We start from the raw sequence: 16,706 nt of genomic DNA on the forward strand, positions 1-16,706 counted from the left end.
GCCAAAAGGCACCTAAAGGACTCTCAGTCCATGAGAAACAAGATTCTCTGGTCTGATGAAACCAAGATTGAACACTTTGGCCTGAAGCGTCACGTCTGGATTAAAACCTGGCGCCATCCCTACGGTGAAGCATGGTGGTGGCACCATCATGCTGTGGGGAGTAGTCAGGATTGAGGGAAAGATGAACAGAGAAAAGTAGCGAGATCCTTGATGAAAAACTGCTCCAGAGCACTCAGGACCTCAGACAGGACCCTGAGCACACAGCCAACAACGCATGAGTGGCTTCAGGACAAGTGAATATCTGAATGTCCAGCCAGAGCCTGGACTTGAACCCGATCGAACATCTCTGGAGAGACCTGAAAATAGTTGTGCTGTGACGCTCCCCATCCAACCTGACAGACCTTGTGAGGATCTACATAGAAGAATGGGAGAAACTCCCCAAATACAGGTGTGCCAAACTTGTAGCGTCATACCCAAGAAGACTCGAGGATGTAATCACTGCCAAAGTGGCTTCAACAAAGTACTGAGTAAAGGGTCTGAATACTTACGTAAATGTGATTTTTTTTTTTTTTTTTGCTTTAACATTTTATTTTACTTTATCTCTATGGTGTTTAACAGCAGTCATTGAACCTGTGTTTCAGGAGGTAAAAGCTCAAGATTTTAAATGAATATCTTTGTGCAAGTCCAAGAATAACCTTACAGTGGAATTGTAGGGCATACAATACCAGTCAAAGATTTGGACACCTCCTCATTCAAGGGTTTTTCTTTATTTTTATTATTTCTACATTGTAGAATAATAGTGAAGACATCAAAACTATGAAATAACACATGGAATCATGTAGTAACCAAAAAAGTATTAAACAAATCAAAATATATTTGAGATTCTTCAAAGGAGCCACCCTTTGCCTTGATGACAGCTTTGCGCACTCTTGACATTCTCTCAACCAGCTTCATGATGTCAACAGGTGTGCCTTGTTAGAAGTTAATTTGTGTAATTTCTGTCCTTAATGCATTTGAGACAATCAGTTGTGTTGTGACAAGGTAGGGGTGGTATACAGAAGATAGCCCTATTTGATAAAAGACCAAGTCCATATCATAGCAGGAACAGCTCAAATAAGCAAAGAGAAACGACAGCCCATCAATACTAAGTCATGAAGGTCTGTCAATCCAGAAAATGTCAAGAACTTTGAAAGTTTCTTCAAGTACAGTTGCAAAAACCATCAAGTGCTATGATGAAACTGGCTCTCATGAGGACTGCCACAGGCAAGGAACACCCAGAGTAACCTCTGCAGCAGAGGATAAGTTCATTAGAGCTACCAGCCTCAGAATTTGTAGCCCAAATAAAGGCTTCAGAGTTCAAGTAACAGAAAACATGTCTCTGATTAAATGCATTTTGTTTTCTGCAAAAAAAAAAAGAATCTGAGAAAGTTTAAAACATAATGTAAAAGAATGAGAAACAAAATACGAAAATATTCACATATGTACATGGCTAGTTTTTTAACAATAGGTTTTTAAATCAAGGTTTTTAAATTAGAACACATGGAATGTGGAACCATTAGAACACATGGAATGTTCAGAGTCAGAGGAGACTGCGTGAATCAGGCCTTCACTAAAGGACCAATAAAAAGAAGAGACTTGCTTGGGACAAGAAACACGAGCAATGGGCATTAGACCGGTGGAAATCTGTCCTTTGGTCTGATAAGTCCACATTTTTTGGTTCCAACCGCCGTGTATTTGTGGGATGTGGAGTAGGTGAACGGATGTGATGGTGTGGGGGTGCATTGCTGGTGACACTGTCAGTGATTTAAACTCAGAAAAAAAGAAACGTCCTCTCACTGTCAACTGCGTTTATTTTCAGCAAACTTAACGTGTAAATATTTGTATGAACATTACAAGGTTCAACAACTGAGACATAAACTGAACAAGTTCCACAGACATGTGACTAACAGAAATTGAATAATGTGTCCCTGAACAAAGGGGGAGTCAAAATCAAAAGTAACAGTCAGTATCTGGTGTGGCCACCAGCTGCATTAAGTACAGCAGTGCATCTCCTCCTCATGGACTGCACCAAATTTGCCAGTTCTTGCTGTGAGATGTTACCCCACTCTCCCACCAAGGCACCTGACATTTCTGGGGGGAATGGCCCTCACCCTCTGATCCAATAGGTCCCAGACGAGCTCAATGGGATTGAGATCCGGGCTCTTCGCTGGCCATGGCAGAACACTGACATTCCTGTCTTGCAGGAAATCACGCACAGAACAAGCAGTATGGCTGGTGTCATTGTCATGCTGGAGGGTCATGTCAGGATGAGCCTGCAGGAAGGGTACCACATGAGGGAGGAGGATGTCTTCCCTGTAACGCACAGCGTTGAGATTGCCTGCAATGACAATAAGCTCAGTCCGATGATGCTGTGACACCGCCCCAGACCATGACGGACCCTCCACCTCCAAATCGATCCCGCTCCATAGTACAGGCCTCGGTGTAACGCTCATTCATTCGACGATAAATGCGAATCCGACCATCACCCCTGGTGAGACAAAACCACGACTAGTCTGTGAAGAGCACTTTTTGCTAGTCCTGTCTGGTCCAGCGACGATGGGTTTGTGCCCATAGGCGACGTTGTTGCCGGTGATGTCTGGTGAGGACCTGCCTTACAACAGGCCTACAAGTCCTCAGTCCAGCCTCTCTCAGCCTATTGCGGACAGTCTGAGCACTGATGGAGGGATTGTGCGTTCCTGGTGTAACTCAAGCAGTTGTTGTTGCTATCCTGTACTGTCCCGCAGGTGTGATGTTTGGATGTACCGATCCTGTGCTGGTGTTGTTAAACGTGGTCTGCCACTGCAAGGATGATCAGCTGTCCGTCCTGTCTCCCTGTAGTGCTGTCTTAGGCGTCTCACAGTACGGACATTGCAATTTATTGCCCTGGCCACATCTGCAGTCCTCATGCCTTCTTGCCGCATGCCTAAGGCACGTTCACGCAGATCAGCAGGGACCCTGGGTATCTTTCTTTTGGTGTTTTTCAGAGTCAGTAGAAAGGCCTCTTCAGTGTCCTAGGTTTTCATAACTGTGACCTTAATTTCCTACCGTCTGTAAGCTGTTAGTGTCTTAACGACCGTTCAACAGGTGCATGTTCATTTATTGTTTATGGTTCATTGAACAAGCATGGGAAACGGTGTTTAAACCCTTTACAATGAAGATCTGTGAAGTTATTTGGATTTTTACAAATTTTCTTTGAAAGATAGGGGCCTGAAAGAGGGACTTTTCTTTTTTTGCTGAGTTTATTTAGAATTTAAGGCACTCTTAACCAGCATGGCTACCACAGCATTCTGCAGCGATACGCCATCCCATCTGGTTTGCGCTTAGTGGGACTATCATTTGTTTTTCAACAGGACAATGGCCCAGCACACCTCCAGGCTGTGTAAGGGCTATTTGACCAAGAAGAGTGATGGAGTGCTGCAGCCGATGACCTGGCCTTCACAGTCACCCGACCTCAACCCAATTGAGATGGTTTGGGATGAGTTGGACTGCAGAGTGAAGGAAAAGCAGCCAACAAGTGCTCAGCATATGTGGGAACTCCTTCAAAACTGTTGGAAAAGCATTCCAGGTGAAGCTGGTTGAGAGAATGCCAAGAGTGTGCAAAGCTGTCATCAAGGCAAAGGGTGGCTAGTTTGAAGAATCTCAAATACAACATATATTTTGATTTAGCACTTTTTTTGGTTACTACATGATTCCATATGTGTTATTTCATAGTTTTGATGTTCGCTATGATTCTACAATGTAGAAAATTATTAAAATAAAGAAAAACCCTTGAATGAGTAGGTGTGTCCAAACTTTTGACTGGTTCTATATGTGGGTTATTGTGGAAAGGAGAGGACTCTCTGCTTAAAACATCTGCCCCCCCATCCTCATAATTTGATCATGTACAGAACTGCCTCTCCTCAACCAGCCAGTGAGTGCAGTGTAGAAACAGCCCCAGCCTTTGTCCAGATACCTGTCTAAAGTTACAGTTCTGCAAGAATGTTATCACCACTGCTTGCCTGCCTGCTGCCAGGAGATACAGTATATGGATGGAGGGAAGAAAGAAATAAGATCTTTTAATATTTAGGAATGCCTCATGTTTTACTGTGGCCGGATGAATACTGAGGATTGTTCTCTGACGGTTGACAGGGTTAGGAGAGAGAAAGAGAGCAGTGGCTTTTGTGGAAATGTGCAGTTCAGAAGATTTACGTTTTTTGTTGCTGCTGTTTTTCACCCATGAAAGTGGTGGAATCCAGTAAATAGAGTCTTGTTCCCTATACCCTACAGTGCCCAACCTCTTCATTTCTCTCTGCCCCCCCTGTTTCTCTCTCTGTTTCTCACTTTTTTCCATCTTCCCTTTTACCGTGTTTGTTATTCTATCATCTCTCTGCTTTTGCTCTATTGTATTGTCATTGCATCACTGAATAACGTGTGACTCATTTGTTTCAAGTTGTACCTATAGAGCAGACTTTCTCACTTTATACTTCCTATCTCTCTCCCAGAGTGTCACTGTGATGTCAAAGGGACCCTGAGTGGGGTAGGAGAGTGTCAACAGGTGAGTCTGTCTACCTCTGTCTGCTCATACTGTACTGCCATATGATACGGATACATTATGTCCAGCACACCAGTACTAACTGATTTATACATACTTTTACCATAAATCGCTTAATGTTTAACTAGAGGGTCCATTTGTTTGGATATTTTCCTTTAAACCATGGCATTGTTGAAGGCCTTTCTATAACGCACGGTTTATTTGCACGGTATAATTCAGTGGCTATTGTTTGAGCTGCTTTTGAAAGCAAAGTCGAATTGAAAACATTATTGGCATTGTTGAATTCGATTTTCATAATGGCAAACAAGTCTGTGTTTTGGTTACCAGTGAAGTAACTGTAGCTATCTAGTAAACTTGCTAGCTACTTCAGTGGATGTTGAACACATTTCTACCAGCAAATATGTTAAATTACAGCCATGGTATAAAAGGGATAATCAATTCAGGGCTCTCTGCGTTCTCTGGAAAATAATGCAACAAGCGCGTAGTTCATTATTTCCCATAGAAGGCATAGTCCCTCGTTGATTATCCCTTAATTATTACACTACTAAATCACAATTTACTTGGCAACGTTCACATCTCACTAGCAGTTCCCCATTAACTTCAGCATTGTCTACTATTGTAGAAAAGTGGGCAGTGTTTCTGCAAGCCCAACGTGTGCAGCCATACCTGTGACACATGTAAGGAGGGCTACTACCTGCTGCAGAAGAGGAACTATTTTGGCTGTCAAGGTGAGTCACCTAACATGAAGCAGACTGGCTTCCTATAAATACACAATCTTCTTTTTATCTTATCAGTTTGTCTAACGTGTGGGGAAGTAGCTTAATCAACCATAGAATGTGTCACAAAGGTGTGTCTTTGTCTCACAAAGACTGTCTCACTTGACCGAAAACATTGTGTGAGTAATAGATCAATAATTAACATGTAAGGTAGTGAACTACCTCGAGTCAGGAGTTGACTTTATGATCTGTTATGGTTGTTTTAATCAGAATGACCTCATTGACCTGCTGCCTCTCTCTGATAGGCTGCCAGTGTGATGTGGGTGGGGCCATCAGCAGAGGGTGTGACGAGATGTCTGGACAGTGCCAGTGTCGGAAGAACATAGTGGGCCGCACCTGCAATGAGTAAGGACTGACTGAAACTAAACACACAATGACAGGATTTATTGCTTCTCAAGTTATCACATAAATTCACGTTTCTTTCTGCCATTGAAATCCTTGGGCGGGCCGCTTAGCATTGTCTAGTTCTGAGTGACTAAGCAAAATTTCTGTTTTGGGGTTTTTAAACAACTAATTGAAAACATTGGTTAAATTAGTTAGTTTTTTCTATGAGGGCAGTTAGTTTTTTCTATGAGGGCAATGCACAATTTCTCTAAAGATAAATCAGATCAAGCCCGAACTGTGTGTGTAACATCTGCTTCCAACTCACACTCTCAAACCCCCTGAACACAGCTCACTCTCCAGCTCACACTCTCAAACACGTAGATCCCCTGAACGCAGCTCACTCTCCAGCTCACACTCTCAAACACGTAGATCCCCTGAACGCAGCTCACTCTTCAGATCCCAATCACCTGAATTCTAATCACCTGGTCACACACCTGTATGTCATTATCACACACTAGTTAGTTCAGTTCTGTGCACCCCCATCATTGTGAGGTATTGTTTGTTTTGTGGCACACTTCATTCGGAGCGCTGTTTTTCCCGTGAGTTAATCCTCCCGTGTATGATAGTTTTTGTCTGCCTCACTAACGACACCTATTCCCTGCGTGTACCTTAGCTTATCGGATTTCCTGTTATCAACCTATTGCCTGATCTCCCAGATGACGTTACTAGCCTTTTCCCTGCCTGTACTGTTTCCTTTATGGACCCCCAGTGTATGACCTGCCTGCTCCTGGACCCAGCTACCTGCCTCCTCCTGTGGTCCTTTACAATAAACACCTGCTGTGTCCTGCGCTTGAAAGTAGGGAGTTGTAGTTTCCAACAGGCCAATATTCTACATATACTATATATACAAAAGTATGTGGACACACCTTCAAATTAGTGGATTCGGCTATTTCAGCCACACCCGTTGCTTACAGGTGTATAAAATCTCCATGGACAAACATTGGCAGTATAATGGTCTTACTGAAGAGCTCAGTGACTTTCAACATGGCACATTCACAGGATGCCACCTTTCCAACAAGTCAGTTCGTCAAATTTCTGCCCTGCTAGAGCTGCCCTGGTCGACTGTAAGTGCTGTTATTGTGAAGTGGAAACGTCTAGGAGCAACAACAGCTCAGCCGTGAAGCGTGTATCATGTAAAAATCGTCTGTCCTTGGTTGCAACACTCACTACCGAGTTCCAAACTGCCTTTGGAAACAACGTCAGCACAAGAGCTGTTCATCGGGAGCTTTAGGAAATGGGTTTCCAGAGGCAGATTATCCTGCACAATGCCAAGCGTCGGCTAGAGTGTTGTAAAGCCCGCCGTCATTGGACTCTGGAGCAGGGGAAACGAGTTATCTGGAGTGATGAATCACACTTCACCATCTGGCAGTCCGGCGGACGAATCTGGGTTTGGCGGATGCCAGGAAAACGCTGCCCCAATTCATAGTGCCAACTGTAAATTTTGGTGGAGGAGGAATAATTGTCTGGGGCTGTTTTTCATTGTTCAGCAGCCGGAAGTTTACATACACCTTAGCCAAATACATTTACACTCAGTTTTTCACAATTCCTGACATTTAATCCTAGTAAAAATTCCCTGTCTTAGGTCAGTTAGGATCACCACTTTATTTTAAGAATGTGAAATGTCAGAATAATAGTAGTAGAGAGTGATATAGTGCAGCTTTTATTTCTTTCATCACATTCCCAGTGGGTCAGAAGTTTACATACACTCAATTAGTATTTGGTAGCATTGCCTTTAAATTGTTTAACTTGGGTCAAACGTTTCAGGTAGCCTTCCACAAGCTTCCCACAATAAGTTGGGTGAATTTTGGCCCATTCCTCCTGACAGAGCTGGTGTAACTGAGTCAGGTTTGTAGGCCTCCTTGCTCGCACACGCTTTTTCAGTTTTGCCCACACAGTTTCTATTGGATTGAGGTCAGGGCTTTGTGATGGCCACTCCAATACCTTGACTTTGTTGTCCTTAAGCCATTTTGCCACAACTTTGGAAGTATGCTTGAGGTCATTGTCGATTTGGAAGACCCATTTGCGACCAAGCTTTAACTTCCTGACTGAGGTCTTGAGATGTTGCTTCAATATATCCACATAATTTCCCTTTCTCATGATGCCATCTGTTTTGTGAAGTGCACCAGTCCCTCCTGCAGCAAAGCACCCCCACGTACACAGCTCCATGGCAGAATATGTAGAAACACATGAAATGTGCTTTAAAACGGCAAAAATGTATCTCAGCTCCATGGAGCATTTGTACAATTGCAGGAAATTTGTTTAAAAAATGTACAATTTTGCTACACTGCCAAGATGGGGGCCTCAAAAATGTTCTCTGAAATTCAGCCACACTGATGAGCCGACCATGTTCTGGCCAAGCCCACCACCTAAGGCCCTTCTTGATCCTGAAAAAAACCTGGATTTGGAGCAAATGTTGTTAAATACTGATGAATGGCAAGAAACAAACGGAAAATGTCATCTTCATATAATAGGATAAATGCATTATAAATCAAGACTGCCATGATTATGTTCCAAACATATGAAACATAGCTTAAGTGTTTTATTTTTACTCTTTCCCTCCACCCCTTCTCGCCCCTCTTGTCTGACAATACCAGGCCAGCACCTAACTACTACTTCCCCAGCCTGCACCACCTGAGGTATGAGGTGGAGGATGGCATCACCCCTAACGCCAGGCCTGTACGCTTTGGCTACGACCCCAAGGAGTTCCCAGAATTCAGCTGGAGAGGATACGCCATCATGTCCCCAGCACAGGTAAGACACATGTTGATGTTGATAAGAGGACCTCCAGTCTGTGCTTGCCTGACCTGCCTGTCATCTCAATGATTTAGTAGTGGCTTTTTGCTTTTTGCTTTAAACCTCATTTCTGCTGTACATTCTTTGTGGAAGTGCTCCTACAAGCATTTCTTATGGATATTGGATATTCTTGGTGGTTCCTTGCAGGTTAGAACTTGTTGAATGTGTTGGGTCTGGTGGTAGTGGGTGGTAGTTGGGTTTTGTGGTGTATGTTGTGGTGGCTGTGTTTTTCTTTTGAGTGTGTTGGTGTGAATGTTGGTTGTAGCTTTCTGTAAAGAAGCAGGCCATTCTCCCAGTCAGTCTTAACCCTTTGTGTGTCTGAAATGGCACCCTATTCTCTATATAGTGCATTACTTTTGACCAGGCTCTGGTCAAAAGGAGTGCACTATATAGGGAATAGGGTGCCATGAATTCAGACGCCACCCCTATTTCTCCTCAGCCAGAGGTGATCCTATCGCTAGCTGTGGGTTTCCCCGGCCCCTTCCACATAGTGTTTCGCTACATCACCACTACCCCCCTCAGGCCCACACAGGGGTGGCGGCACAGGGGGCGAGTCCGAGCCAGGATCTTGGTGGTGGACGAGTCTGGTTTTCACTCTTGCTGTGACTGTAAGTGATGGGTGTTTCCCCTTTGCTGCCCGGCTAGCTCTGCTATAAACTGGTCCTAGATCTGTTTGTGCTGTCTTACTACTCCTGTGGTCATGGGACCAGGCTAGCTCTGCTCTGCTCCCCTCTGTTGATCATATTAGCTTACTGCTTTCACTTCTTCTCCTGTAACTCATTCTATATCTCCAGCTGTCTACCAGCATGGCCTTCTATTCTACTAACAGTAGAGAGTAACACCCGCCCCTCCCCCGGCCATCACCACCACCATCCTGCACCCCCTCCATAAGTCTGTCTAACTCCTGTCCCTGCAGAGTGAAGTGAGAGTAACAGTGCATGTGGACAAGGCAAGGCGATCCTTGTTCCAACTTGTCCTGCGGTACGCTAACCCCAGCAGCCAGGACAGTGTGACTGGTAGTGTAACGGCTACCTATATTCGAGGTGGCCAAGGTAAGGCTGCCTCTCTAACTCCTGCTTCACACAAGTCATATTAATCTCCTAACAATCGAACAGAAACAGTTTTATCTCCCATACACCCTCAAAAACACAGATACTGTACATAGATAAGCCTACTGTATAGGCTGTTAAAGGGTTTGAGCTTTCATCGAAGTCTTTTTGATCCTTGCTCTTTTGTTTGGCAATGCATTACTACCCTGAAATGGCATGGAGTGCCTAGACACACCCTTGTTGATATACAGTGTACCTTGAACTACATAAAAACATGTCAACATGTGTGCTGTTAGCTGTGACGTCTTGTGTTGTTGTGTTTAGCTGCATTTAGCTGTATCCTGACTGACTGATTGTATCCTGCAGGGTCAGGTCAGAGTAAGGAAGTGGTATTTCCTCCTAGCTCCTCCCCTGCCTACCTCACAGTCCCTGGCGATGGCTTCGCTGAGCTCTTCTCTCTGACCCCTGGGAAATGGATCATACGCATCCGGGCAGAGGGCCTTCTACTGGTGAGACTAGAATCTGTAATAACATATACAGAAGAGAAAATAAGGATGCAAAAAGGTAGAGGGATAGATCATACATCTGTTCCTACCTCTCTCTGCTCTTCACCCCCCTCCCAGGACTACTTGGTGCTGCTGCCAAGTGATTACTACGAGGCTCCCGTCCTCCAGGAAAAGATCACCCAGCCCTGCACGTACACGTCCACCGCCAACAGAGACACAAAGTAATCCCTCTGTTCCCCCAATCCTCTTTACCATGCCATACTATTCTGTCCTGTGAATGTTGGCTCCAGACAGTGTGCCTGTTGAATGTATGGATGCATGGGGAGTGAGTAGCTCCGTTTTGTACCGACAAAACTGTGGTTATATGTAGAAGCCAGGCAACAGAGTTTAAATGAAGCCTCTAAAATCAATAGATCAATATATCCCCAAGCAACTGGGAGAGAGTGAGTGGTCAGTTGTGTACAACCGCGAACCAATCAGTTGGTAACGCAACGCAGCGACACAAACTCAACAAGCCATGGCTTCCCTCAGAGGAAAAGACAAGGAGCAACAAACGAGAGTAATGAACAGCTAAAGGATATCCAGGAAAACAAAGCTAAAATGCTCTCAATGCCACCAAAACAAACCAACTGTTACAATCTGTTGTTAAGAAAGTAGATTTGCTCTAAAAGAATGTGAAGTCTATCGTGTCAGACATGCACAAGGCGTGCGCATGAACGAACAAGGCAACAAAATTTGCCTTCTGGAAACAGGGTTTGCATACTTTAGAATATGAACTGGACCAGCAGAAAATAGAATGAGATGAAACAACATAAGAATATTGTCCTTTCCGGAAGAAGGAAAAAGGAGACCTTTTAGCTACGTGGTCAAACGGATATCAGAGGAGCTTGGCGTGGATATATCACCAGAAGATCTGGAACGATGCCATCGGATCGGCATGAAACATCAGGACGTTAAATACCCTTGTATGTTCATCTTCAAGTTGTGGAACTATCAGACCAAAATCAACATTCTGAAGGCACAGAGGGAGATCAAAATCCACTGCCAGTCCATTCGATCCGTCCAGGATCTGTCTGCTAAGCTGAGAAAGAAAACGCAAGCAATACATTCCGATCAGACATTCAGTGGAGGAAAAAGGAACCAAGACTCAACTCTGCTTCCCAGAAGTGCTGTGGGTATGGAAAGGAACTTGAAAGATGGAATTCACAAGCACAAATGAAGCCCTTTCCAGTTGAAGGAGAGCCCACTGCTCTGAGGAGAGGACGAAGTGTGAAAATGCGATACACACTAGGCTACATACAATGATATTTAGACCAGCTTATCAAAGTAATGATAGAAGTAGCCGATGCCAATGAGCTACGTGGACACAGAAAAGACAATACAAAAGAGGATTTATAAACTGGGTGGTTTGAGTCCTGAATGCTGATTGACTGACAGCCGTGGTATATCAGACCGTATATCACGGGTGTGACAAAACATTAATTTTTTACTGCTCTAATTACGTTGGTAACCAGTTTATAATAGCAATAAGGCACCTCAGGGGTTTGTGGTATATGGCCAATATACCACGGCTAAGGGCTGTCTCCAGGCACTCCGCGTTGTCGTGCATAACAGCAACACTTAGCCATGGTATATTAACCATATACTCCCCCCCACACACACTCATTCCACTTCCGTCTCTCAGTGGACCCACTTTCCCCAAGTAGACCCCTATCAGCCACTATACGTTAATTTAATTTACAAGGTAATTCAAACTGACCACAGTACTTAAGTGGCATTTTTCCTCCAATGTATGTACAATGACATAATCCAGTGTTTTGTTACATTAGCAGAGGAGTTGGAGCTTAAAAGCCCTAAAAAGGCATAGCGTCTTTTTAGGGCAAAGAAGAAAGTATAAAGAAGTACTTTGCTTTATGTTTTTTGTGTGTTCTGTCTGCTCAGACCACATGCTCACACGCTCTATATGCATGTATGTATGTATATGTGTATGTAATGTATATAATAACTACTATGTATTCATACTATGACTCTCCCATTTCATGGAATGCCCACCTCCCTCATATGACATGTCTGCTAAAATATTTAGTCTTTGATCTTTGATTCTATAAAGACCAATAAAATCCAACTTACTTTACTTGGAATGTGCACAGGCTTCATGATGGGGGGAAAAAATCATATGGTTCTTGAACACTGAAAGAAATTCTCAGCAGATGTGGTTTTCCTGCAAGAGTTACATTAGAAAAAATGAGAAATGTAATATTTATGCTGCCAATGACTGGAACGAACTGCAAAAATCACTAAAGCTGGAGACTCTTATCTCCCTCACTAGCTTTAAGCATCAGCTGTCAGAGCAGCTCACAGATCACTGCACCTGTACATAGCCCATCTGTAAATAGCCCATCCAACTACCTCATCCCCCATACTGTATTTATTTATTTATCTTGCTCCTTTGCATCCCAGTATCTCTACTTGCACAGTCATCTTCTGCACATTCTATCATTCCAGTGTTTAATTGCTATATTGTAATTACCTCGCCACCATGGCCTATTTATTGCCTTACCTCCCTTATCCTACCTCATTTGCACATGCTGTATATAGACTTTTTCTACTGTATTATTGATTGTATGTTTGTTTATGTGTAACTGTGTTGTTGTATGTGTCGAACTGCTTTGCTTTATCTTGGCCAGGTCGCAGTTGCAAATGAGAACTTGTTCTCAACTAGCCTACCTGGTTAAATAAAGGTGAAATAAAAAAATACAAATATATATTTAAAGAGGAGCTGGGTTGGAGAGGCCTATGCTGCCACCTACTGTAGTAACAGCAGATGTGTAGGCATAGTGATAAATAAGAACGCAACATTTTCCCTTATATCCCAGCACACTTACATGGTGACAAATACACATATCACACCAGGGGCAAATCTGGTGTTTTTAGATGGAATTCAAGCTATATTAGATCAAATCCAGACAGGAACTATTATTTTAGCAGGCAACCTAAATCATATATTCTATAAGATTGACAGACGGCGTAATAAAAAAGGCAAATACATTTTTATCTCTATAAATAATTAACTGGACACCTGAAGACTGCCATTCCCAACTACAAAATATTTTTTTTCTCTCAAAGTAAGAAAAGCTATTCAATTATTTTTATTTCCAAAAATGCACTCAACAATTTACTGGGTTAAAAAATCCATAAAATAGTGATATCGGATCATTCTCCGTTATCATGCTTAATTACACCAATCACAAATACACTTAGCGACAAGAGTATGGAGAATGAACAGAGTACATCTTCAAGACCCGAAATGTATTAAATACCTAAATATATCTTTTTTAAACCTTTACCATTACAAATGTAGACATGGAGAAAAGCCAGTCCCCGTTATAATTTGGAATGCTTTTTAGGCGTATATTGGGGGAATGATAATCTCATGCTCTGCAAAAGTTAAATCTGAGTTAGAAATTTTTATTAAATTAATAGGTATCTTAGAACTAGCCCATTAAAACAATCTTTACAAAGTAAAGACAAAAATAAAATGTCTGAACAAGCAGGAATATGGTGTTTTACTTTTGAAGAGAGCCAACAACTACAGGTTAAACTCAAATAAAGCCTACTACTTCATGGCAAATAAACCTCGCAGCTCTCACAAAATGAATACACACCAAACCAGTTATAATCTTAGAAGATAAAGATACAGATGTGTTAATTAGAATCAACAACCTGATTAATTACAATTTTAAAAGCTTCTTAGAAAATCTATAGAAATCAGAATTAAACAACAACAGGATCACACAAAAATAAATTTTAGACACTGTTAAAACATTCACACAGAGAAAAGCACCAGGAATGGACAGATTTCCCATACAATTCTATTTAATATTTTTGGACAAAATAGCGACCCTATTTACACAAATGACAACACACGTCACTCAATTCAGTGCCTCCTATTTTAATGTATCAAACAGTTATTTCAGTTATGTTAAAACCAGATGAATCTGGAGTCTCCTGCTGATTACAGACCCATAAATTGAATAAATTGTGACAATAACATTTTAACAAAGCTCATAAGCAATAGAATGGCAAACCTTTTACCGGACTTGATACATATTAATCAAACAGGGTTTATTAAAAACATACACTTACAAATAAATACAAGAACGTGTTTCAGTTTAATAGAATACCCAAAAAAACAAGATATAGATTTATCAATAATGGCTGATGCCGAAAAGGCTTTTGACTGTCTTGAACGGCCTTTTCTATTCAAAACTTTGGAAATGTTCAACTTTCCATCTGAAATAGTACATTTTAATAAAAATATTATATAAATGTCCTAAAGCAAAAATATACACAAATAATACATTATCGGATGAAATTGCTTTAGAAAGGGGCACAAGACCGAAATGTCTTCTCTCCCCCCTCCTGTTTGTACTGGCAATTGAACCGCTAGACAGGACCCACAGATAACAGGTATCAGTATTGGTAAACATGAATATAAACAAAACTTATTTGCAGACAATCTTCTGATATACCTGACCAATATTGAAAAGTTAATGCCCCCCTGCTAAAAATATTTTCTGAATACTTTAAAATCTCTGGATATAAAATGTACTTTTTAAAAAAAAATAATGGCAATAGACTAAATAAAAATAATAACTCATGATCTACAGCAATCCTTTAAGTGGACTACAAAAAATATCAGTTACTTAGGATGTTTAAAAAGTGACAACAAACATATAAAGATAACTTTATCCCATTACTCAACAATATGAAATGCTTAACAAATATGTAAAGATAACTTTATCCCATTACTCAACAACATGAAAGCAGATCTATATAAATGGAACAATCTTCCCATAAATCTTACAGGTAGAATAAACCTCTTCAGAATGGCATGGCTCCCAAAATTTATATTTTTTCTCGGTAATACCATTTAACCCACCGAAGACATTCTTTAAAAAAGTATACTCAGATAATAACAGACTTTATATGGGCAAATAAAACTCAGAATAAGAAGGACAGTTTTACTTGTCCCTAAATCTGAGGCTGGTTTTAACCAAGATTTGGCATTGTATTAACTCGCCACCCAAGGCTTTTACTTGCAACATATTGTTAAATATGCTAAAGAGGAACAATGGGTACATATTGAATATGCGCATGCTCACACCCAGAATCTTTTCACGTGTCTATTTTCAAAGAATGGAGCTAAGAACATTAACAATTTCATAGTTAAGTACAATATAACAACATGGAAGAAAGTGAAACAGATTCTACAAGAACCAATATCACTCCCTAAAAGGAGACTGATATGGAACAATCCTTGGTCCATAATGGTAAACATAGAAAGCGTAAATTACTTGGTAATAGGAAATACATTTATTTCCATGACAGCATTAAATAGCAATTTTGGATTGACCAATGTAGATATTTTCAAATACATGCAACTTTATGCAAGTTTATGACAACATTTTTATTTGAAATATTTTCAGCATCAGAGCAACCTTGAGGGAATCCTATTTGAGTCAGAAAAGTGCTGGAGATGGGGGTGTGAGCATGTCGCTGTGAGCAGGGGGGATGTAGTTGATGTTTGAGTTATGTTGCTGTTTGTATGTTTTGTATTGTTAATACATTTTTTATAAAATCTTACAAAAAAACATTTTGTACTGTACATGCTGTAGACTGAGTGCTGTTGTCTTTGTCTCCTCTGTGTTTTCCTGTGTTTTAAAAAACAATGCATGCCATCCCCAGACTGTTGACCACTCTTGTGTCTCCCTCCCTCGGTCCAGCTGTCTGCTGTATAAGCATGTGGCGATGGACAGGTTGAGCTCTGTGCTGGGCTCTCAGGGCCAGTTTTCCAGCCGGAGGAGACGCAGGAGCAGACAGGCTCGTGTCCGCCGGCCCACCCCAGACCACCCTGACATGGCCTCTCTCACCGGGAGACAGGTGGGTCTAGGTCTTGGGCTTCGCTGAGTCCACACACACATACACGCACGCTTGCACATAGGCACACACACAAACATGCTCACAAACATACTTTTTGTTGCTATGATTGGGATAGTTTATGGTTAAAAACGATTTTATAGTTTGACGGTATGTTTATAGTGGGACACTGGGAGAATGTATCTGACCTCCCCTATGTCTGTGTGTCATGTAGGCCCAGTTACAGCTGAACCTGCGCGTGCCTCGCCCCGGTCCCTACATCCTGGTCCTGGAGTATGCCAGCGAGGTGGACACGGTCCAGAACGTCAACCTCATCATCACTGGCCAATCAGAGAGCCAGATCCAGGCCAGAGCCAACATCTACAGCTGCCAATTCAGGTTTGTGGGTTTACTGTATGTGAGTGTGTATGCATGTGTGCATTATTCATTCCTGTCCTTCTTGAACATAATATATTGTTTTAATGCAGCTCTCCAGCTCTATAATGCCATTGATCATTGAGGGTGTTTACCTAATACAGCTTCCTGTGTCGGAGTGTGGCAGTAGATGGAATAAATCGCATGGCAGTGTTCCAGCTTACCCATAAGGCCGAGCTCCTTCTCCAGACCTCCACAGCCTCACTGTTGCTGGTGAGAAAGAACTACGCCTCTCATTGCATGACAATAACTTGTGCAACCTCTTCTGCTTTGT

At 42.0% G+C, this 16,706-nt stretch overlaps 1 protein-coding gene across 1 annotated transcript in view; it reads left to right on the forward strand.

The window, feature by feature from the left end:
* LOC115157749 (laminin subunit alpha-3) overlaps positions 1 to 16,706 on the forward strand; it is a 111,850-nt gene that overhangs the window by 59,250 nt on the left and 35,894 nt on the right. The window contains exons 19-28 of the mRNA XM_029706188.1: positions 4,521 to 4,573; positions 5,193 to 5,298; positions 5,592 to 5,691; positions 8,325 to 8,481; positions 8,963 to 9,131; positions 9,939 to 10,081; positions 10,196 to 10,299; positions 15,865 to 16,021; positions 16,233 to 16,396; positions 16,537 to 16,645. Coding sequence (XP_029562048.1) covers positions 4,521 to 4,573; positions 5,193 to 5,298; positions 5,592 to 5,691; positions 8,325 to 8,481; positions 8,963 to 9,131; positions 9,939 to 10,081; positions 10,196 to 10,299; positions 15,865 to 16,021; positions 16,233 to 16,396; positions 16,537 to 16,645 — 1,262 coding nt within the window. The remainder of the gene's footprint in view (positions 1 to 4,520; positions 4,574 to 5,192; positions 5,299 to 5,591; positions 5,692 to 8,324; positions 8,482 to 8,962; positions 9,132 to 9,938; positions 10,082 to 10,195; positions 10,300 to 15,864; positions 16,022 to 16,232; positions 16,397 to 16,536; positions 16,646 to 16,706) is intronic.

The sequence above is a fragment of the Salmo trutta genome, chromosome 21 (genome assembly GCF_901001165.1).
Source record: "Salmo trutta chromosome 21, fSalTru1.1, whole genome shotgun sequence".
Classification (NCBI taxonomy): domain Eukaryota; kingdom Metazoa; phylum Chordata; class Actinopteri; order Salmoniformes; family Salmonidae; genus Salmo; species Salmo trutta.